The sequence below is a fragment of the Triturus cristatus genome, chromosome 12, assembly GCF_964204655.1.
Source record: "Triturus cristatus chromosome 12, aTriCri1.1, whole genome shotgun sequence".
NCBI lineage: Eukaryota > Metazoa > Chordata > Amphibia > Caudata > Salamandridae > Triturus > Triturus cristatus.
The window spans coordinates 63622525-63645480 of NC_140595.1; the positions used below are offsets into that span (position 1 = coordinate 63622525).

At 46.1% G+C, this 22956-nt stretch overlaps 1 protein-coding gene across 14 annotated transcripts in view; it reads left to right on the plus strand.

The window, feature by feature from the left end:
- Positions 1-22526, plus strand: part of SF3A2 (splicing factor 3a subunit 2) — a 47189-nt gene extending 24663 nt beyond the window's left edge. For all 14 annotated transcript variants that reach the window (XM_085638165.1, XM_085638162.1, XM_085638158.1 and 11 more), the window contains 6 exons: positions 38-84; positions 616-725; positions 1714-1763; positions 3138-3278; positions 4441-4509; positions 21878-22526. In XM_085638165.1, coding sequence (XP_085494291.1) covers positions 38-84; positions 616-725; positions 1714-1763; positions 3138-3278; positions 4441-4509; positions 21878-22393 — 933 coding nt within the window. In that variant the 3' untranslated portion in view covers positions 22394-22526. The remainder of the gene's footprint in view (positions 1-37; positions 85-615; positions 726-1713; positions 1764-3137; positions 3279-4440; positions 4510-21877) is intronic.
- The last annotated feature ends 430 nt before the right edge of the window (positions 22527-22956 follow it).

Here is a 22956-nt window from a genome sequence, read left to right on the forward strand (position 1 = left end):
TAAATAGTTACTTTATTCTGTCATTGCTTTGTTTTAGGGCAGCTACCTGGCCCACACTCAAGGGAAAAAACATCAAACAAACTTGTAAGTTTTGGATCTTACATCAGTTTCCACAAATATATATACTGTACCGGGCAGAATAGTTGCTGTGCACATATATTTTTTTTTTTTTAGCGATGGTCATCATCAATTCTTCTTGTACAAAGGTTGATGTTTCTGTTCACACCAATCCAGCCTGCACTCCACTTATAAAGGCTGTCCAGCCTTATTAGCATTGAAACGCCAAGTGCTGCCCCGGTGATATACGTTCTATTACTTTTTTGTGTGCACAAGAATTGTTGTCCTCGTGAGCACTATTTGCATCTCTTTTATGAGTAATTTTAAATTAAGTTCTCTCAAGTGTATGCTCCTAAGGTGGACAAACACCTTGTTTGACAACTTCTGAATACATTTTGTCTTTCATTTCATTGTGGAATTCATTTTGGAGATCTGCCCACCCCCACCTCAGTGTTACTAAAGTATCACGGTTGGCAAGTCGTAAGCCCGGTCTTGTGTACTGCCGAGAACATGTCTATCACGCAGAAGACCAAACAAACCATATTTGAATCTTTTCAGAGCAAGGAGAGCAGCAAAAGAAGCGAAGGAGGCGCCTGCCCAGCCCGCCCCAGAAAAGGTTAAGGTGGAAGTGAAGAAGTTTGTTAAAATCGGAAGGCCAGGATACAAAGGTGATGTTTGAAGCGGTAGCCACCTGTCTCTCTTAGTTAGGGGACCTTAAACCTAGTATAACATTATCTGCTGTATTGCAGGAAAACGTTTCTGCTTTCACCTGTTAGTGATCTGATCAGCTCTTCTGTATATTTAGTGAGAGCTGAAACCTCCGGTAGGAAAAGGCACATAAGAGATGTGCAAAAAAAACTGGTATTTCGTAGCTTCTGGGTTCCAAGTGCACTGTTAATGTGTGTTTGTTTTGTTGCACTGTGGTGCCACTCTCAAAATTAGGTGTATAAATTGTTTCTTTCCATTTCTGGCTTGAAAATGATTGAGCAGCTCTTCTCCGATCAACTAGTAACTAACTTCTGTAATGGAAGGCCAAAAAGTCCTGGGTCCTCCCATTTAATGTACTTTATGTCCACATGTTAGTTTCACAGTTTAAATCTTACACAGCACAGCCAACAAGCTGCATAGTGAAAATCCTAAATCTATACCTATAATCTCAAGTAAAAATGAGATGCTTGAGGGGGGGTTGCCACTAGTGTTTTTTAAAACCCTGTCCACATGGGGACCGGTGAGAAAGACCAGTAAAGTAGATGCCCTTTCTCTCCAGCTAGGCCCTGAGAGCTCTAGCGTGTGCCGCTATTGGGTTCATGTAACCGATTGATGCCATGTGTTGAGAAGGTTGCGGTTAGCCAACCGTGTCCAATTCCACCATCCAAGGTGAAGCCTCCTCCCGAAGACATTACGACATTGGGAGGCAAATCGAGCGGTTACGCGCATCCTTTTAAGACGACAAACCCCTTGGTATCACTTGAGTTCTTTCTCTGAAGTAGCTGCTTGGTTATTTTAAAAATGTTCCTTACTTTTGCGGTCCATCTTAGCAACTCGTTTCTAAGGGTGCTTTAAGACCTGTTTTAAGGGTCAGTGAGTGTTTGATTTAGGGCAAGTAAATTGAACTGTTGAAAAGCCTTAAAACGAACTTTGATTTCTCTTTTTCAGTCACGAAACAAAAAGATGCAGAACATGGACAGCAAAGCCTTCTCTTCCAGGTAACTAATTTGTGTTTCAAGCGTAAAACATTTTACCAACCTTTGATGTTAGCATTTGGATGGATTACTTTCTGACCTGTTTAAATTTGCTTCAAAATAGTCTATGAAAGCAAGTAAGCACCTTAATGGAAGCTTGTTTGACCACTGTAGAGCAGTGAAAGTAGACTGATCTGGAGGTTGAACTGCTATTTAAAGGTATCGTCCAGATTTGATCTCACGAAGGACTTCTTATCCCTTCTGTTGATCTTTGTAGGTTTTTTTGTGTCACCAGAATTGTGTGCAGAATGCTTTCTTTCTCATACAAATATCATCCTAATTAAAATTATTCCTTGTTTTGCTCTTTGAGGAAACACTTTCTAAATCTGTATTTTTTTGTACGTTTTGGCTATGTATGGAAACCAGAAGATCTGAGTTTTCGCCTCGTCTCCGAGAGTTGAGGGCTTCCTAAACATAGGGATCAATGTAGCAGATGGCCCATAGATGATTGCAACTCAAGTACACCAACCAGTCTTGATTCCTTTGTGTTCCACATGAGTTTGGGACTTCCAGACAGGGTATTTGTAATCAAAGCAGTAATAGGTGTAAGAGAGTGATTGGTGAATCCTACAGTTCAGTTTACAAACTTGAACCAGGGCACTGTTGCTGGACTACTGCACTGTCCAAGAAGGCCAGCGGAAGTCCTAGTGTGGTGTGGGAACACTCTTCTGGCAAAGATGGAACTATGCTTGTGTCATGTTAAACCAACGCTAGTGGCCACTGGGGATGCTGTAAGAGATATCCCAAAGGTGAGCTTGTGCTCGTCAAGCGCCTTTGCGTCTTTTATGGCAGCTTTCCTGCACCTAGGCTGTTGTTATTACCCTCTGTCTCTAGATGAGAGTTCTCTGGATGTTGCCTGGGTCCGCGTCCTCTAATGCCCATTGGCTGGCAGGAGGATGTTGTCTTTTAGCTGTTTTTAATCATGTAAAAGGTGATCCCAAAATAAAAAGACAAAAATGGCGAACCACCTTAGTCTAATTTTTAAGTTTTACCTGACCTTTTCAGCACAGTTACGGGAGAGTACCAAAATGCTTGAGGAGAACATTTCCTCTGATAATGGAAGTTGATCTCAAAATGCAGGCAATACACCAGTAGGAAGGAGACCGTCCAAGTCATTTGTGAATATCCAGTGTAATGTCAAGCCTGCTGAGGACAGTACAGTCACAGAAACGTACAATTTCAGAGCCCCTCCCACGCTTACACACAGAATAGAATTTTATCCATAGAGCTTGTTCTTCATGTTGCTTTCATTTTTGATTAGCCAGGATTAACGCATGTGTTCATCCCCAAGCATAAGTGAAAGTCGAATTTGATGTATGTATGTTAATATTTCTTCAGATTGACTATCCAGAAATATCAGATGCTATCATCCCCCGACATCGGTTTATGTCTGCGTACGAGCAAAGAATCGAGCCTCCCGACAGGCGCTGGCAGTACCTCCTGATGGCAGCAGAACCGTATGAAACAATCGCGTTCAAGGTACAGGGCAGGCTCCTGTTTCAAGCATGCATGTCATGGGCAGACTAGGCATAAAAAGCACGCTGTGTCAGAGCTGAAGTGTTGAGTTGAGGAAATTGGGATGCAATGCCGATGGCTCCTCAGTTCGAAGTATGAATAACAAAGCCACAGAAGAGGGACCCTGAATATGGGTGAGGAAGTGATCAGGGAAATAACAAGGTCAAAAAAAAAAAAATCTTGCCTCACACTATACTAACAAATATTGGCAATACGTCCGTAGAGTAAGAAAACACCCACAGACCAAGAGTATAATTATAAAAAATGTGTTTGTTTCATTTATTTATCAAAAATATATTTTTTCATGATAATAATATATCTATCTTTTTCTTACATTTTTATATATGATATAGAACATGACACAACATTAAGACAAACCAATAAAACACAATCTCAGGCCAGCAAGTACAATAATGAAGGAATCAATAGGTGAAAATACATGAGAAGACCAAAATCAATACATAAGCACTAAACCTAACAAAGGAAGAACTAAGCTAGACATTAAATGACAAAATACAATACAACATATACATACACAGATAAACAAAGCAAAAAGAAAAAAGCGCTTTTTTCTTTTTGCTTTGTTTATCTGTGTATGTATATGTTGTATTGTATTTAAGAAAAATGTAAGAAAAAGATAGTTATATTATTATCATGAAAAAATATATTTTTGATAAATGAAACAAACTAATTTTTTATAATTTTACTCTTGGTCTGTGGGTGTTTTCTTATTCTATGGACGTATTGCCAATATTTGAAAGTATAGTGTGAGGCAAGTTTTGTTGTTTTATAGACTCTGTTGAAGTATGCCCTTGAAGGGGGCTGTGTGCACTCTAAAATGGTCTGTCTGCCCACTCTGTCTCACTGTGTGCCTTGCCTGCTGTTACTGCTAATGCAGCCTTCTGAGTGACACGGTGTCAGTAATGGTTCTATTCAATCCAGCAAAGGATTTAGCTTAATTTTAGCAGCATAAAGTGGCGCCTGCATTTGGAATCTTTTCAGAAAAGTGCACAATTCAGGTGTTTCTATATAAGTATGAAAAAGCGCGTGAAATAAAAGCAAGCTGTTATCTGATTAACTGGCCTTGCGTGGTTCAATGGTTTCTAAATCACACTCTGTTTTGCAGGTGCCAAGTCGAGAAATTGACAAAGCAGAAATGAAGTTCTGGACTCACTGGAACCGTGAAACCAAACAGGTCTGTTTGTTTGTTTATTTATTTAAGAGTTTGATGGCAAGACCCGAGGGTATCCGAGCGCTTTACGTTAGTACAGATTTACATCAAAATAACTACTATAATCTGAACAGCTGAGACTAATCAAATCCGTGGTTGAGCACAAGGGAGGAAAAATAGCAAGGATAGGGTACTGGAAAAATTAGCGGTAAAGGTCTTGTGTCATTGGACGATTTCAGTCTCACTGTTTGAGAGACCGGCTGAGGAGAAGATCTTTTAGCTGCCTCTTAAAGCTCGAGAAGGAGAGGTTCATACTGGTATAGAGTTCCAGATTTTTAGGGCATTGCTTAAAAAGGAGCATGCCAATGTTTTATTTGTTTGTGTGCTTTACACGGAATGAGGACTAGGGAGTTTAAGCCTCTTAGGCTTCTCATCTGACCTGCTTTTTAGGTCTCGGCTGTCAAAAGCAGCGCGCATGCGCTGCTCTCGGCATCCGAGAGCTTCTTTAAATCAATTCAGATTCCGAAGCTCTCGGAGGCGGAGTTGAAGCCCCGCCCATCTTTCTCATTGGCTGGCTTCATCCTGCATGCAAAACGCAGGCTCAGGATTGAAAAGGAGGCCTTTTAGTCCCTACTTGTTGCCGCCTTGTCTCTTTTTAGCCCCACCCACCGGGATTGCATCTGTCACACGCGGCCTCACACATGCTCCTTCATTAGCTGGGAGGCACTATGTTTTTCACACCACGCCGACAGCTTGTTTCAGCAGCAGTCATAGTGCACATCTGGACCATGGCACTTTTTTTTTTCTGAGCAGCCGTCATACCCTGTGCATTGCATGCCTCTTCACACCTCGGGGCCGCAGTGCACTGTTCTCAGCAGAAGTCATAGTTCCACATTGGCTCTGTGCGCCTCGAGGCCCCTGGCGCTGTTTTTTTTCTTTCTCAGCACCGGTCATCATAGGCCCACATTGGCTCTGAGCACCTCAGGCTGGAGCTCTATGCTAGGTCAGTAGTTATGAGGCATAGTCCCACTGGCACGGAGTCAGTCAGCAGCAGCTACCACATATGCTAACCTCTTAAGAAGGAATGGCACTCCCAGTCAGCAACATAGCCCCCACATTGTCTGAGCACCTCGGCCCGGGACAATAACACTCTTTTTCCAGCGGGGATTGGGAGGTTGTTTGGAGTCCGTAACAACCATAGCCTCACACGGCCTTTCAGGGTTTTTCCGCCGTTTGAGAGGAACCAGCCTTAAGGAATTTGCGGCTTGCCTCTCTGCCAGTGCTCTTTTGTGCAAACCACGACTCCCCCTCTAGCGGGTCCATTGTCCTTTCCACTGTCAGCGTTCATACCCAGCGTGCCACGGGGAGGGGGCAGCGGGGGCGAGCAAAGTTCCAAGCTAGGTTCTCCTGCCTTTGTTGCCAGGGTGACGGCGCCAAAGCCTCAGTCAGCTGCAAGCGGTTCTCCCAGCCGAGAGGGGAAAGGGTTAATCTAAAGCGGCTCTTGTTTAGTTTACAAGGAGGCCAAATCGGAAACAGGATGGACCGCAGGCTTGATCCAGAGAGGCCTTTAAACTCCCTTGTTCTTACGAGTGCTCAGACTGGATCTGCATCTGTGATGGGAGGAACGACCAGCTGTCAAAACAAGAATGAAAACACCTGCAGACTGAATCTGCAATGAGACAGCTAGGATATGGAACACGCAGCCAGGCTTAGAATTAACCAAGGTGCGGTTTTCAAACTTTGATTCACTGTTTGTTCTCTCCTTCACTTCAGGAGTCTCTGCCTTACCAAATTTTAATATGCATGCATGCATGCTTTCTGAGAAGTGGCTCCGCACCCTTATTTAGGAGTGGTCACATGCTGAATGACTGGCTCACGAAATACAATGTGAGCGTATGATGAATAGGAACATGTTGAGAGCTTCTGATACGGTAATTTCAACTTCATTCAGTTAAAGAGGATGTGGCCTAATGGCTAGAGCAGCCAACCTCGACACTGGGGAACCGGGTTCGAGTCTCGGAAGGGACGCTTAACATCCTGTGATTTTGGGCAAATCACTTACTCTCCCCGTGCCTAACAAAAATGATTGTGTGAACTGGTGCTCATGTAAAGCGCTCTGAAACCTTCGGGTCAAGTTCGCGCTATATAAAACTCCGGGGGAAAAAACCAAGGCCAAAGTCAGATGATTAATATCGTGGGGTTGATTCCGGGATCTATTTTTTAAAACAAGATCTTGTATGATTTACCTTGTGAACTCTAGATGTCAATCAAATTTTTTTTTCCCCATTATCCTAACCCATTTCCTCTTCCATACACCTGAGCATTCCCTGTTCTAATACTTTACCACAAATTGTATCCCATAATAAGCTCCTGTTTAACATTATATATTTTTGTCAGCCATTATTATCCTCAGTGTTTTTGTATTCATGTATTTTTTTTTCTCCTGAAATTAGCATGTTACTGGTGAGAGGTCCACTCAAAGACCAAGTCATTGGCTTTAATGCAACGTGATTCAATTTTTACCACACAATTATCTTGGTCAACAATGGTGACACCATAGCATTGTGTTACTTTGTGCAGAACTCCATGCACACCACGTCACTCCACAGCTGCCACCCAAGATAACTTAATTCTCGCCAAAGTATCCCAGTATGTAAATAAATGGCTGTGGAGTCTGAACTCCAGATGTCCAGTGGTGTGGAGAATCTTAATGCCAGAGCACATAACATCCACTTTTGGGTTAATATGGGATCGTGATGCACTACACCAAACCATTTGGCCAAAGAAATTTTCAGAAGCAATGGAGGTATACCTTCCAAACAATTAAGGCAATATGTACTCTGACTCCTTGCAGTCATATATGGTGGTACTGCTTAGTATCAGATGACTGATTGACCACATAGCGAATATACATGATTTTTTTAAATGGGAAACAGCCTTTACAACATTGCGTTTTACCACGCAATGCCTTTACCACTAATTTATATATATATATATTATGTGTGTTCGAGGCATATGAGCTGTAGATTACACACTTGTGCATAGATCGCCATCTGGTGTTGGGCCCGGATGTTTGCAGTTGTTTTTCCTCTTGGAAAGTCTTTGGAAGTCACGAGGTCGGTGACTCCTCCTTTGGATCGTATTGCGCATGGGCTCCGGCTCCATCCTCAGATTGTTTTTTTTCCGCCATCGGGCTCGGATGTGATCTTTGCGCTCCGGTTCCGAACAGGTTTCCAGTTCACTCGACGCGCAATCCTCACCCCAATCCGCGGTATTTTTTCGATCGCGATCTCCACACTCGACGCGGCTCTCATCGATCAAGACCTTCAATTCCAGTCGCCGATGCCGGCCTTCGGGCCTACCCAAGCTCCGGTCCTGGCTCATGGAAAGGACTCCCTTCAAGAAGTGCCCTCGATGTGGGTCCAAATTCCCCCACACCGATCTCCACGAAGTATGCAATCGCTGCCTCTCCCCTGAACACGAGGCTCGAGACTGTCCGGCGTGCAAGTCCTTCCGGTCCAAGAAAACTATTCGAGACCGAAGGGCAAGAAGAACCATGGCACACTCGTCGACGGCGATTCCAGATGACATCTTCGGAGAGGGCCTCGACGCTCCAGAAGAACACCACACCGACGAGGGCCTCGTCAGCGCCTCCGAAGCCGACGATTCAGATGTGGAGGACATCACTCCGGTACAGAGAGTCGTGAGTACCAATTTGCTCCCCCTCCACACCCTCGCCGGCACCCAAAAAGGCTTCGGTCACGCCTTCGCCTCCGGGCCTAGGTAAGACCAAAGACACTGCTTCCCACACCGCACCTTCGGGACCGGTAAAGAAGCCGATTTAAGCATTCCGGCGGCTCGGGCTCAAGCCAGCCAACCGTCGGTGCCGACAAACATTCCTCCGCACCGACACCGAAAAAGAAAATGGCCTCCTCTTCGGCACCGCGCCCCATACCGAAACACTCGGTGTCGAAACCCAGTTCCAGCTCCTCGGTACCGACTCCATCCTCGGAACTGACGAAAGCACACACGGCCACTGGCACCGAGATCTCAAAGTCGAAACCCAGCTCGGCACCGACCAAACAAAAAGCCCTTTCCAAGCCACATACTTCTAAACAGGACACTAAAGTCAAAAAACCAACGGCGCCGAACGGATCAACCACCTTCGGAGAAACTCTTTACACCGGATCCCTAGCAAAAGACATTGACCAAGGATCCCAAAACCGGACATTTGATGCTCAGCATCAAAAAGAGACAGCTGGAAAAACCTGCCCCAGCTCCACCTCCACCTCCAAAAAGGCCTTTCAGAATACCTTCCCCACCTCGTCCACCCCCTCCTCATCATTCCCCAACACCATCTCCGGATGATGATGATCATGATGACACATATGAAGAAATAGGGGACGTGCCCCATGACTCATCCACAGGGGCACCCACTCCCACAGGCTCCCCAGACCCATGGGACGATTATAACATCCCCGACATCCCTAACGTCCCACAAGATGATCTCTATCCTTCAAGACCATCCCCACCAGAAGATTCATTGGGGTTCAACCATTTACTCCAGAGGGCTGCACACTATCACTGGGTGGATCTCATACTGACCCCATGGAGGAGGATTTCCTCCTCGATACTTTTGATACCACGCATAGGGCCACCTCCATACTGCCCATGCTCAAAGGGGTTATAAAACATGCGCCAGAGGTCTTTAAAGACCCAGTCAAAGCCAGGGTCATCGTCCCTCGCATCGAGAAGAAATATAAAGCCGCCCCTACAGATCCCTCCTACATCAGAGGGCCAGCCCCACTAGATTCCCTGGTAGTGTCCACAGCACGAAAGCGGGCCAACTCCCAGGCGTCAGGTGAAGCACCACCACCTGACAAAGAGTCAAAACTCTTGGACGCATCCGGCAAGCGCACCGCATCACAAGCTGCCAACATATGGCGTATCGCCAATACACAAGCGTTACTGGCAAGATATTACAGGGCCCATTATGACGAACTAGAAGCCATAATGCAACACCTCCCTGACAAATACAAAAATTAGGGCAAATGAGTTAATACAGGAGGGCAGAACCATCACTAATACCTCCATCCATTGTGCCCTAGATGCAGCAGACACCGCCTCCAGGGCCATCAATACTAGCGTCCTCCTCCGTCGCCCTGCCTGGCTCAGGATCTCAGGATTTAAACCAGAAGTGCAAGCTTCCATCCTGAACCATCCCTTTGACCAGGAACATCTGTTCGGCCCAAAAGTGGATGAGGCCCTAGAAAAAATGAAAAAAGACACTGACACGGCGAAATCTATGGGAGCCTTGCAATCACACCCTCCCAGGCGTTCCTTTCGCCACTCCTCCTTTCGGAGCACATCCAGAGGCTACTCCTCTGATACCGCTTCCACGTCATATAAAGCTCCTACCCAATCCACCTTCACAAGGGGTTACCAGAGAGGCGGCTACAGGGGCAACAATAATCAAGGCAGAGGCAAGACAAACACCGCCCGCTCTGCCTCCACACCTACCCAATGACTTCCCTCCACTCCCCCCAGACCATCCCACTCCGGTCGGGGGCAGACTCCAAAATTTCCTTCATGTCTGGGCTACCATCACCTCAGACAAATGGGTGACACAAATAATTCGGTCAGGCTACTGCCTAGAACTAATATCTACCCCCCCCCAAACATTCCACCCAGACAACGCCCAATGCCACAGGAACATCTAGCATTACTAAAGCAGGAGGTAATCTCCCTCCTACAAAAAGGGGCGATAGAACACGTTCCTACCAACCAACAAAATCTGGGGGTTTACTCCCTATATTTTCTCATACTAAAAAGGGACGGCCCATCCTAGACCTCCGGCCCCTAAACGCATACGTACACTCAGACCATTTTCACATGGTAACACTTCAGCAGGTACTCCCCCTGCTCTCCCAAAACGACTTCCTGACCACTTTAGACCTAAAAGACGCTTATTTCCACATTCCTGTACACCATGCTCACAGGAAGTTCCTCAGATTTGCAGTGGACAACCAACACTACCAATTCAAAGTACTCCCATTCGGAGTCACAACAGCACCACGAGTATTCACCAAGTGCCTAGCAGTCGTGGCAGCAGACCTCAGGAGACAACACATCCATGTCTTCCCATACCTAGACGACTGGCTAATAAAAGCCAGTTCATACAACCAGTGTGTACAACACACGCACGCCACTATCCAGCTACTGCACCAACTGGGCTTCACGGTAAACCACGCAAAGTCCCATCTGCAACCATCCCACATAAAGCAATACCTCGGTGCCACCATAGACACCTCAAAAGCGCTAGCCTACCCCAGTCCTGCCAGGATCACAAGCGTTCAGGCCCTAAGCGCAAAATTTACAGCACAACACTCCCTTCCAGCTCGAGTGTTTATGCAACTAATCGGGATGATGGCCTCTTGCATATTCATAGTATCTCACGCAAGACTCCAGATGCGTCCTCTCCAAGAGTGCTTAGCGCGCCAATGGAACCAGGCCCAAGATCAATTGCCAGATCTGGTGTTGGTAGACGGTCGTACCCATCGCTCTCTGCAGTGGTGGACCACCAAAAACCTTTCCATAGGGCGACCGTTCCTGGACCCGGTTCCTCAGATAATACTGACAACGGACGTATCGCTCTCCGGCTGGGGAGCTCACCTATTACATCACACCATGCAGGGCAGATGGACACCTCAACAAAAGTTATTCCACATCAACCATCTGGAGTTACTAGCCATATTCTTAGCCCTAAAATCTTTCCAAACACAGATTTCAGGCAAGGCAGTCCTAGTCCGCACAGACAACATGACAGCCATGTACTACATACAAAAACAAGGCGGCACACTCTCTCCACAGCTCTCTCAGTTATCACAGAGCATATGGAGATGGGCCATACCCCAGAAAATCTTTCTCCTAGCCCAACATGTCCCAGGAGTCCAAAACACTATGGCCGATCTACTCAGCAGACAGACACAACAGATCCACAAGTGGGAACTACATCCACAAGTTCTTCACCCGTACCTTCAACTGTGGGGGCATCCACAGATAGACCTCTTCGCCGCCCGAAACACCAAATGCCCAAGCTTCACCGCCAGATACCCACACCCATTGTCCAAAGGCAATGCGATATGGATGAACTAGTCAGGCAGATTTGCGTACGCTTTTCCGCCTCTCCCACTCATTCCATTAGTGGTGCGCAAACTACAACAACACTCCCTCACTCTCGTCCTAGTAGCTCCAACTTGGGCAAGACAACCGTGGTACACCACACTGCTGGAACTATCTGTAGTACCGCACCAAAAGTTACTCCTCTCTCCACACCTCTTAACCCAGAACCATGGAGAGATCGGGCACCTGGACCCAGCTCAGCTCAACCTAGCGATCTGGCTCCTGAAATCCTAGAATTCGGTTACCTCAATCTTCCCCCTGACTGTATGAACGTCATCAAAGAAGCTAGATGACCCACCACTAGAGCGTGCTACGCCGCCAAGTGGAAACGTTTTGTTGTCTATTGTCGCAACAATACCATCAATCCCCTAGGTGTGTCCATTCAACACATCATAGGCTATTTACTACACCTGCAAAGATGCAATCTAGCCTATACGTCTTATTAGATTGCACCTCACAGCCATAGCAGCTTATCTGCAAAACAGGCAACATCTATCACTTTTTAGAGTACCTGCCATTAAAGCCTTCATGGAAGGCCTTAAAAGAATAATCCCACCCAGACTGCCACCCTCACCTGTGTGGAACCTAAACATTGTTCTCACCAGACTAATGGGGCCTCCCTTCGAACCTCTGCACAAATGTGAACTTCAATTCCAAACATGGAAAACCGCTTTTCTTGTAGCCATCACTTCCCTCAGAAGGGTCATTGAGATACAAGCACTTACCATTCAAGAACCCTTTCTACAAATGCACCATAACAAAGTTGTTCTCCGTACCAACCCAAAATTCCTCACTAAAGTCATTTCTCCCTTTCACCTAAACCAATCGGTAGGACTACCAGTGTTCTTCTCGCAACCACAGACTGTTGCAGAAAGAGCTCTTCACACACTAGATGTCAAAAGAGCTTTACTCTACTACATACAGAGAACACAACCTTTCCGTAAGACCAAACAGCTGTTTGTCTCTTTCTCTCCACCACACAAGGGCAACCCCATCTCCAAGTCGGGAATAGCTAGGTGGATTGTCAAATGCATTCAGATATGCTACCACAAAGCAAAACGAACGCTATCCGTTCCCCCTAAAGCCCACTCTACATGTAAAATAGGGGCTTCAATGGCCTTTTTAGGGAACAACCCATTAGATGATATCTGCAGAGCAGCTACATGGTCAACACCGCACACTTTCACTAAACACTGTTGTGTAGATGTGCAAACTAAGCAACAAGCTAGTGTGGGCCAGGCTGTACTCAAAACTTTATTTCAAACCACTGCAACAGATACGGGTGGTCGCCGCTAACGGTGGGTACTGCTATATAATCTATGCACAAGTGTGTAATCTGCAGTTCATATGCCTCGAACGGAATATGCTCTTTACCAGTATGCATCTGTTCTTGGCATGTAGAGCTGCAGATCTACACACGCCCACCTGCCTCCCCGGCTACCTTATCTGTTCCAGTTTATCTTATTTAGATACAACACACATGGGCATCTTTCCTGTTATTATTACGCTTCATCTTTCCCTGTTGGCGAAAAACAATCTGAGGATGGAGCCGAAGCCCATGCGCAATATGATCCAAAGGAGGAGTCACCGACCTCGTGACTTCCAAAGACTTTCCAAGAGGAAAACCAACTGCAAACATCCGGGCCCAACACCAGATGGCGATCTATGCACAAGTGATCTATATATATATATATATATATATATATATATATATATATATATATATATATATAGAAAAGGTTGCCCTGCATGAGACCGCACACACGGTAAGTTCACCACTTTATTGAAGACTTGCAGGTTACACAAACTCACAGCAGGAGTCCTCCCTGGAGTGCCTGACGCGTTTCGAACATCTCGTTCTTAATCATAGGCACATCATAAACGGAGCAGCCACAGCATTGCAGAATTTATTCAATTTTCCAACATCCCGCCCCAGTGGGCGTGTACCAAAGTGTCTTCTGGAGGTTGAAGTTCTGCAAAGACACATACAAAACCCAAGTGGGTGTTGCTGACATCCAAAGTTCTTAATAATCCCCAGCAAAGAGAAAATCCTAAGTTGAAAGTCTCGAGTACACTGTCCATGCGCTGTTTGAACAAAGCCTCTGATGAAATGCTAAGGCACCATGAAACGCGTCAGGCTGATGAACACTGTGGACTGTTCTTTCCCTCCACTTCGCTGTAACTTGCAGAATTAAACGCAAATTTACCTACCTGCTTGTGGCTCTTCTGAATGGAAACATTTGAGATGGTGGATTGTTTAACGGCTGGTTCCGGTCGTAGAAGAGTCCTGCCATGTGGAAGTGGACCGAGCTGCAGTCAATCGGCGAGCAGCGCTAAGGGCAGAAAGGTCGTTTTTTGCAAGGTGATATTGCAGCGCAGAGGCACTGAAAGCTTTCCAGACCCACTGAGGTATTCATTTTCACCATTGTTACATCGCATAGGAGCAGCTCACTGCAGCGAGAATAACGGCACTACAAGTACCATCAGGCTCTGGGAGAGCCGACGCCCACTGAGGCAGGTGGCAATAGTTATAATTGATGCTGGTGCTCCATGCGTTGTTTGAACAAAGCCTCTGATGAAATGCTAAGGCAGCATGAAACGCGTCAGGCTGATGAACACTGTGGACTGTTCTTTCCCTCCACTTCGCTGTAACTTGCAGAATTAAACGCAAATTTACCTACCTGCTTGTGGCTCTTCTGAATGGAAACACTTGAGATGGTGTGTGTATATATATATATTTTCTCCCGCCCCCCCCCCATGGAAACAATGATTTAAACTAAAAATAAAACTGAAATTCACCATTTTTCTCCAGTAACTATAACTACGGATGATACACTACTTATTCTGCTATTAGGACTAGTGTTGGCAGAGGCAAATAGCCCTTCAACGGCTTGGGACACAGGGGTCAAAGACAAAAAACGGAGGGACCAAAGAGAACGGGCATTAAAAATGCAATAGGTCTCACCTTTTATTAAGTTACAGCCATTTGCTTTGCTATACAATACCATTAGCAAAGCAAATGGCTTTAACTTAGTCAAAGGCGCGACCTATTGCATTTTCAATGCTTGTTTGAGTTTAGAGGTGAGGTAAGCTGGTTTCACAGTGTGAAGGGCTTTGTGAGTAATGCCAGCAGTTCTGAAGCTGCAGCAAGCTTCAATTGGGAGCCAATTTAGTTATTTCAGGGCAGTGGCGATATGGTCATATTTTTGATTCCTGTGACCATTCTGGCTGCTGCATTGAGAGTGGTTCTAAGGGCTGGAAGGTGGACTTTGCCAGTGCCTGTGAGGGTGGTGTTCCCGTAGTCCAATCTAGACGGCACCAGCTCTTGTGTGGCAGATTTTAGATCCTTCAGCGGTAGGTAGGGTTTGATTTTGCTCAAAAGTTTCAGGTTGTAGAAGTCACTTTCCGCACTTCTTTAAATGATCCTTCATGGTCAGTTTGGAGTTCAGTGTGATTAGGGTTAGTTAGCAGTTAAGAGTGTCTATGGAATTTATCCATTCTTGAATCTGGGGGGCTGCTATGTCTTTGCGATAAGGGGTAGGGGTTAACTGATATGAGACTAACTAGCATGACATCTCCCCAATGATTATACCTCCTAATATCTCTCAAGGCTGCAATGGACTTGCCTCCTCCTCCTCCCCTGTGGCAGCTGCTGGTTTTATGGCCGGACCAAGTCTGAGAGAAATCATCCCATTTGGGACAGAGTCTTGTTTTTCACATGCGTATCAACAGGTGGTCTGCTTCGCCACCTGTTCCCGTGGCTCTGGGGGTACGGGTGACTAGAATGGACTCTGTGGTCAGAGGTGAATGGGGGTGGGGGGGATTTCTCTCTTATCTTGGTTGTGTTTTAGGTGGTTGCAAGATAGCCACTGAGGGATTTCTTTGAGGGTGGCATTTAACTGGTGTATGTTGTCTAGTGAGGAAATTTCCATGTAGAGCTGGGCGTCATCTATGTATATAGATGGAGGAGGATGTTTTCGTGGTTGAAGGATGGCGGTGAGGGGTTCCGTGTAGATATTGAACAGTGTGGGCGAGTGGACAGAGGCTTTAGGGACCCCTGGGTTATTTTGATTGTATTGGAAGTCTGTTAGCTTATTTTTATTTGTTGAGAGCGGTTTTGCTGTAAAGATGTGAACCAGCATAGGACCACCCCATCTGCACTGATCCTTTTTTGGAGGGAGTCCAAGAGAAGCTTGTGGTTGATTGTGTTGAAGGCTGCCGATAGGTCTAGGAGTATGAGTAGGCTGCATTGGTCTGTATCTAGGGATTTGTGTAGGTCATCTTCTGTGTTCAGAATAGCTGTTTCCGTGCCACATCGTTTACTGAAGCCCGACTGGTGAGGGGGTCAGGAGATTATTTTTTTCAATGTGTTGGTTAAGTTGTGAGAGAACACATCTCTAGAGTTTTGGCTAGGAAGGGGAGTTTGGAAACGGGTCTAAAGTTATGGAGGTCCTTTGGGTCTGCTTCTGTTTTTGTAAGCAGTGGCCTGACTTGACCGAGTTTGAGACAGTCTGGCATCACTCCAGTCATCAGGGAGTTGTTTATAATCTTAGTCCCCTTAAGGCGTCGTTGAGTTTTTTTCAAAGGAAGGCTGGAAGTGTGTCCTCAAGGTGGGGGTGGGAGGAAGGTTCAGACATAGCCAGCAGAACAGACACGTCCGCCTCCGAGAGTGGGTTGAATACCTTCCAGCTTCTAGGAGTGATGTGGGGCTCTTGGATTCGATTGCACCAGTGTTCCTGTGGAGTGATTGTTGCTAGGGTGGCCCTGGAGTGAGAGGGGAGATCACCTTCTTGTCTCTGGGTGAGGGGTTCCAATGGAATGATTGTGAACATCAAGGGAAAGCTTGATCTTCGTGATTTTCTCATTGAAACAAATTGGCAAATTTTTCACACTGTTTTTTGGTAATCTGAGGGTTTTTAAGGGCTGGATTGGAGGTTTGTTGTTTAATGATGTTGAAGAGCTCTCCTGTGGCACCAAATACAGCGTCTGCATTTTTATATTTGATGTGTCAACAATTGCAAGCAAATTGCTCAAATGGTCTATTCGGTCTCAATTTCTATTGCGAGGGTTTGTAGGGAAATAGAAATCATCCTAAAGGATCTGGGTGCTCCGCCCTTGATAAATGTCAGTAGAGTTGGTTTGAGGCACAGCGGGCGTTAGGGTGGGAGGGAAAGATAACGCAGGCTATGCCATTATGGGACACGAAACGACTGGGTATGTTAAAGGATTTCGGCAGTGGGATCTGATAGGGATCTCGCGAGTCGGAGACCTCTGGAAGAAGGGGGAGGTACTTACATTTGCCCAATTACAGACTACATACGACCTGGCGCACACCGAAAAATTCCGCTACACACAAATAAGACACGCACTCATGGCTGAGATCACACCGGGCACACGGCTGGCGGAATCCTCACCGTTGGAGGATAGACTCCTCACGGACCATCTCAACAAAAAAGCTATATCTCAAACGTATCGCAAAATCATAAATAATCAGCCAGACCCCCTAACAGTCCTCAAATCTAAATGGGAAGCAGAAATAGGAGACCTCGACGAAACAGAATGGCAAGAAGCCCTTTCGTCCCCCAGGGAGGTAGCGATACCATCAAAACTCAAACTGATACAACTGAAAATGCTACATCGCACTTACTATGTTATGTTATGTTATGTTAGTTTGGTCTTTTATAGCGCACGGCTACTCCAGAGAGTGTCCCGGCGCTTTTAATGACAATCTGCAGCAAAAAGACACAGCACAAAAGACAGAAGCGGGCCCAGCAGAAAAGAAGAAAAACAAACTAAAGGGCAAAAAGTCAAGTTTTAAGGCCCTTCCTAAAAGTCAGCAAATTAGAGGTGCTGCGTAATGCCAAAGGCAGAATATTCCAGCGCTGCGGCGCCAACAACTTAAAAGAGCGACCTCCAATGCGAGCCCTTTTGACTCGGGGGACCACAGCAAGGAACAATGATTCAGACCTCAGAGATCGGGCCGGATGGTAAAAGGCAAGCCTCCTTTGGAGATATTTTGCTCCCGAGGCGTGGAGAGCCTTGTGCGCCAAGGTCAAGGCCTTAAAAACTATCCGTTTCCGGATCGGAAGCCAGTGGAGTGACTGCAAAAGACCGGAGGCTCTGGCCCGCCTGTACAGGCCAAAAATGGCCCGCGCGGCTGAGTTCTGGACCACCTGCAACCGTTGCAGGAGATATTCCGGCAGGCCAAGATATAAGACGTTGGAGTAGTCCAATCTTGAACCAATTAAGGCCTGCACCGTCGTCTTCCTATGATCTTCTGAAAGCAGAGGAAGGAACTTACGGAGCATCCTGAGGAGGCCAAAACATGTTCCAGTAAGACCAAGGATCTGAGATCTTAACGTCAGACCATTATCAATCTTGATCCCCAAATTCCTTGGTAGCTGAGACGAGCCCGCTGGAGGAAACATATTTACAGGCCACCATTCCTGCCAATCTGGGTCAGATGGGCATCCGAAGAAGAGTACCTCAGATTTATCTGAGTTGCACTTGAGGCTGTTGAGCTGGAACCATTTAAAAACCGCCCCAAGGCACTCACGAATACTCTCTCCATCAAAATCTTCTCCTTTCCTGCACGTAAAGAGGAGCTGGGTATTGTCGGCATAGGATACGATCTGGGCCCCCAAAGACTCCGCCAATGCAGCCAAAGGGGTCATAAAGATGTTGAAAAGAGTCGGGCTCAACACAGAGCCCTGCGGAACTCCGACTCCCAAAGGCTGCATCGCGGCAGAGCTGGGTGAGACCCAGACCGTTTGTCGACGGCCATCCAAGAATGATCTAAACCAGCTGAGCACCGTCCCCCTCAGACCGATTTCATGAAGTCTGGCGAGGAGACCCTCATGGGGGACGGTGTCAAAGGCCGCCGACAGGTCAAGCATTACGAGCATAGCTTTGCCCCCCGCGTCCAGTGCCTCTTTAATGGCTTCGGACACCTCCAAGGGCGCCATCTCGGTGCTTAGATTAGGGCGGAAGCCGGATTGAGTGGGGTGCAGCAAATTGTGAAATTCCAAGAAATTGGAAAGCACGATGTGCACATGCTTCTCCAAGATCTTAGCCAACGCAGGGAGAAGAGAGATAGGCCTATAATTGGCCAAAGCCTCAGGGTCTAGGCTAGGCTTTTTGAGGAGGGGGATAACCATCGCCTGATTCCAGGCCTGCGGGACCACCCCCCGACTCAAGGAGAGATTCAAAAGTGGGTTCGCCAACGGGTTTACAACTTCGGCCATTTTCGCCAAGAATTTGGCCGGGCATGGGTCAAGAGGCGACCCAGATTTAAGGTTGGCCATAAGTGCTAAAGACGAGAGAGCTGGGATTGGCGGAAACACTGCCAGGACTAGACCCAAAGGGGCCAACGGAACTGGGCCGTCCTCGGAGCTGGGGCGTACTTCAGCCACCCTCCAGGGAAGAGAGTCCTGGATCAGTTTGATCTTGGTGGTAAAAAAATTGGCGAGGGCAAAAACCCACGACTCAGAAGGAGCGGCCTGGGTCACATTATGTCGTGGGGACGTGAATTCCCTGACGATCGTGAAAATCTCCTTGCAGGAGTTAGAGGCAGCCTCTATCCTCCTTGCCAAATAGCCTTTTTTTCAAGGAGGATATCCCGATGGTATGCTTTAACCGCTATCCTGTATACAAGCCTGGCCGCGGGATCATACTGTGACCGCCAAGCCCTTTCAGCTACCTTGCACTGCCGTCGAGAGGCCGAAAGTGCTTCAGGAAAACAGGGGGCCGAGACCCGCTTAGATATTAATCGGGGGGCCATCTCAGGGGCTAGATCATTCAGCCTATCCGTTAACCACGCCTGCAAGGACTCTAAATCTCTCTCCAAGTCTCCCGTAAAAGGGCAGGGATGATCAAGAGATGCTTGAGCCAACATTTCAGGAGTCACCCGATGATACGCCCTATGTGCACGTCCCTGCTGCCTAGGAGCGGTGCTCGATGGTTTCTTTATGCCCAGTACATAAAATTTGGCCAGCTTATGATCTGACCAAAGCACCGGCAAAAGTGCCAGCACCTCTATAGGGGACGTAGAAAAAACCTGATCCTTCCTATATAAACTCAAGCGGACAGACTCGCCGCAATGTCTTTGTTGCGGAGAGGAAGGGACTCGCTTTCACACCCTATGGATGTGTCCCATCATTGTCCAATACTGGAGGGCGGTAATGCGTACACTTTCTCCGGTTACGAAAATCACGACTCTCCCAGAACCAAGGAGATGCCTCCTTAACATATGGGAGCCCACAGATCTTAACCGTACAACGCAAACATGGGTAACATTAGGCATGATGATGGCAAAGCGAAGCATAGCACAGAGATGGGGATCCAGACAGCCCCCTACCCTCCCCCAGTGGAGTAGGGACATGGATACCACAATGATTGCTGAAAAGGCAGTATATGTACATAGAGGATGCCCCAAAAAATTGACTCAGATATGGGGGGGGATGGAACAGGTATCGTGGGGATATATGCGAGCCCCCGAAGGAAAACTCGGATTCAGAAATTAGTGGCTTTAGAAGTTGAGGGACGGTTGAGGGAAGGGTGGCGGCGTTGATATCCTCGATGGGGCGCTGACTTGGAGGAATGGTATAGGATATGATCATATCGACGTATTATTGTGTCAGATGTTAACTGAATATACATGTATTTCTGGAATGATCCTCACTATAAGCAATGCCAGAGGTTGTTATGTATGCTCTTGAAATATCAATAAAAAGTGTTTTAAAAAAAAAATGTCAGTAGGGTGCCAGGAGAGAAAGGTTGCATGTTATGAAATGACGCAGCTCTTTAGAAGCTTCTACTTTGAAAACAGTTTATTTGGCTAGCACCAGCATGTTTCCATTGCTCTGCTATAGTATATTCCCTCTGACCAAGTGTCCATTGACTGAAATGGGAAAATCTGTCCATCATATTCATTCATTTTAGCACCTACAGTTGGCCACCAACTCATTCAGGTGCTATGATGAGATGCCCACTGTTGCAGTATCCCATAATTTAAAAATGACATACCTTAACACAAAACAAGCATTTGAAATCAAACCAAAAGCAAGTAGTAAATCTGGTTTGTGTAAAATAAGTAAAGCAATTATTGTTAAATATCCTCATGCACTTTGTCACCTATTTAGCTGCACTTTTATCAATGTGGATTTCTGTCCTGACCTATAGTTGGGGATAACTTTATTAAATATGTGCAAAACTATTGTTGCAGCAAAACACGTCTCTACTGGGCGTGATATGGTGGAAATAATTATTATCGAACATGTTTTGAATTTTGACACTGGGCAGAAAGGGATTTGGATATGGTCAGGGTTAGGAACATACCATCTCAGTTTATATGTCTTTTCGGAATCAAGTTGACGCAGCATTTAGGGAGTTGGCATAGCAGGTTTTTCACCAGAAAGTGACTACATATGGCCAGATTGCTGGTTCAAAAGAAAATTGATTTTTTAAAAGTTTTGAATGAGGTTTTTAGCACACGTAATCTCCCTGTCAAACGCAGCCATATCTAATTTGTCCCGATGTCGTCTGCTTTGATAGATTCACGTACTATTCAGAATTTCACCTCTTTCTTTTTAATATCTGAACTACGCTGGTTGATTTTGATTTAGAGGGCATTTCTCTTGGGTTTTCAGCCACAAAGTGTGCTGTTCATATTATCTGTGACTGCGTTCCAGCAGAGCAGTTATAGGTTGCTGTCCATGTTAGACTAACTTCAGTGTGCCAGGTTGGCATTGGAAACATCTTATATGGACCAGATGAAGGGATTGACAAAAAGCGTGCTTGTCCTTGTCTGGTGTAGGGTGGGTGTATTGGACTTTCACCTTCCCAGAGCAGCAGACTTAAAAGTGAGCTCCTAGAGCCTCAGACTGTTAACTTTTTTTTTTTGTTCTAAATATGTTATCATTTTCCTAGAGGCAGTACGAAACGGAGAGCATGTGATACATACATATATGAGGCCTACCTTAAGTTTGTTTGTTGGGGCAGAGCGAACCAGCAGGCTTTCCGGTTTCCTGTAAAGTAGACTGCAGTAATAATTCCTTAAAGTGTACCTCAAAATGCTATTTTACATTTTTGCTTAAGGACTTGGATATTCGCAGTTATTATGCATCAAACCTATACTAGCCTGCTTGTGCACATTGTATTATCTCTAGTCACAATTGTTGCTATAATCTCTCTCTTCTATCCCTTCTCCTAGTTTTTTCTTCAGTTCCATTTCAAGATGGACAAGCCTGTGGTGATCCAGCCCATTCCAACAGTAACTATGAATGTGAAGAGGCCTGCGCCACCACCTATCATGAATGGAATGCCAACTCGCCCACCTGCACTCGAAACACTGCCGCCACCTCCTCCTGGAGGTTTGTCCTTGCCACCTATGCCTCCTATGCCCGCCCCTCCAGCGCCACCTCCAGTACTTCCTCCACCAACTGTTTTGCCTCCTCCCCCAAGTTTGCCGCCTCCGCCGGCCTTACCATCTTTGCCGCCGCCTCCCCCTGTGGCACCTCCTCCTACAGCACCGCCACCTCCTGGTGCTGCACCTTCTGCAGCTGCTGCAGCACCTCCATCTTCTGGGGCTCCCCCTCCTCCATCAGGGGTGCCCCCTTCAACAACTACTGTTCTTCCTCCTGCCCCCGTAGTGCATCCACCTGGGGTAATGCCACCCCTCCCCAGCGAAAGCTCAGGAAGTGCTCCTCCAAAACCCCCTGGCAGTTGAAAAGCTACTTTGTCAAAACCTGCCTAAATTTGGACTTTTCGATTTATTGTTTTAGCTGTATTTTCTTGGGAAATCCTCTTCCTTTTGTATAATGTTGAATTATGCCAGCTCATTAAAAAAATATCAAAATAAATTGACAATCTCTATTTTCCTACCGGTAGCTGTGAATGGATCCAATAGTTGGGATTTAAATTTCTGGTTTGCACATTCCATGTGATTGGAAAATATGTACTTTATTTACATTTTGAATGATAATGTCTATTGGACGTCAAAGCAAATAAAGTATATTTTTATAAAATGTAAGTTCCCCGAGATGCTACTCGGTGTGACCATTTATGTACACCCAGCACAAATGGTTAAATTACAAATTATGAAGCTGATTCATATTGATATCCTTAAAAGAACTTTAGGAAGATTAATCAGTATATGATTCCTGCACCAAAATCCACTGAAAACCCTTAGTGTTTTACTTTATTTAGGACATACCATGGTTTAACCGCCAAAAATGACTTCTTAATCAATCAATCAATCAATAATTGCTTCATTCGACAATACATGTCATA